The sequence below is a fragment of the Gregarina niphandrodes genome, assembly GCF_000223845.1.
Source record: "Gregarina niphandrodes unplaced genomic scaffold scaffold00037, whole genome shotgun sequence".
In the NCBI taxonomy this organism is placed as follows: domain Eukaryota; phylum Apicomplexa; class Conoidasida; order Eugregarinorida; family Gregarinidae; genus Gregarina; species Gregarina niphandrodes.
The window spans coordinates 145,162-146,591 of NW_011645806.1; the positions used below are offsets into that span (position 1 = coordinate 145,162).

The following is a 1,430-nucleotide window of genomic DNA, read 5'->3' on the forward strand; positions in this document are numbered from 1 at the left end:
CGCTGGCGGTTGGCGCTGAGGTGTTCGATGGCATCTCCGCCGACAATGCCGTCGCAAGCGGCGACCTGCGCAGGCCAGACGAACGCGCCCACGTCGTCGATGCCTAGGTCGCAGGACTCGTTCGGGATTTGTGTACTCGTGATCCGCAGCCCCCCCAGGTACTGCGTCAAATAAGTCACTGTCACCAACGTGGACGCCAGCAGCAGCAACATGCCAAACAACCAACGTAGGTCCGCCGCCGGACGCGCCTTCGCCACCGCCAAGTCATACTCCTTCTCGGGTCCGTCCAACAGCCGCTCTAACTCCTCCGTCGTCGTTCGCCGCATCTCCCCTTCGTCGCCCGTGTCGCTGGGCGAGTCCTCACGATAACGGGGCGCGATCACCCCCTCCTCAACGGCCGCCTCGTGCGCCTCGTGGGCTGCCGCCTCCTGGGCTGGTGGCGTCTGAGTCGCTGGCGCTTCTGGAGTCCGGTCTTGAACCGGCCCGAGAGGCGGTGTCAAGGTTGGCTCTTGATTATCTAAAGACTGCCCACGGTCCGCCATCACCAAACAAATTAGGTGCAGAGGTGCAACGGAGCGCCCGCCCGCAAGTGCAACGGAGCGCCCGCCCGCAACTGCAACGGAGCACCCGCAACTGCACCTGACAACACACACAGTTCAAGTAACCTGACAACACTAAGACCAGGCTGTACCAAAAACATTACGTGTGGGAGGTCAGTAGTGCCCAGGAGGGGCCCGGGGTTAGTAGTCAATAAAAAGCCCGCCAGGGGTGCGGGTGGGTGCGCCGTAACAAGAGCACTAACTGAATGTAACATTGCAAAAATTCGGGCTTCTCATCGCCACCCTGTCACTTGCTGAAAAATCCCAACAGTGAGTCTCTAGAACCTTGGCCCTGAACTCACAATCCTCGTACGGTCATGCTTTAGTCATGCATCCGCCAGGATCCACGGTAAAACCTAAATCAATCATTAAATCCGTTAATTATCATTAAATCCGTTAATTATCATTAAATCAGTTAATTATCATTAAATCCGTTAATTATCATTAAATCCGTTAATTATCATTAAATCCGTTAATTATCATTAAATCAGTTAATTATCATTAAATCCGTTAATTATCATTAAATCCGTTTATTGTCAAATTAAATGAACGTGTCATCATCCATGTAGTCGTAAGACTCAAGGCTCACGCTGGCGCCTTCACTGATTCCTTCCGGATACTCGTCCTCGCCGCCTCTGAAACGGTACACGGCGCCACCCACCCCCATAATCACGCCGGCCGTCGCAGCAGTTATGCCAATCGCGATTCCGTGACTCGAGCTGCCCGTCTCCGCCTTCGCGGTCGGCTCAGTCGTGGTCGGCTCAGTTGTAGTCGTCGTGGTCGTGGTCGGCTCAGTGGTAGCCGTCGTGGTCGTGGTCGGCTCAGTTGTAG

At 55.0% G+C, this 1,430-nt stretch overlaps 1 protein-coding gene across 1 annotated transcript; it reads left to right on the top strand.

Annotated features, from left to right (window-relative positions):
• Positions 1 to 149: 149 nt before the first annotated feature.
• On the top strand, positions 150 to 413 carry GNI_139720 (hypothetical protein; the record flags this gene model as incomplete). The annotated part of the gene is made up of 1 exon (XM_011134230.1): positions 150 to 413. A coding segment is annotated over one exon (264 nt), but the record flags the coding sequence as incomplete, so codon positions are not given.
• Between the last annotated feature and the right edge of the window lie 1,017 nt (positions 414 to 1,430).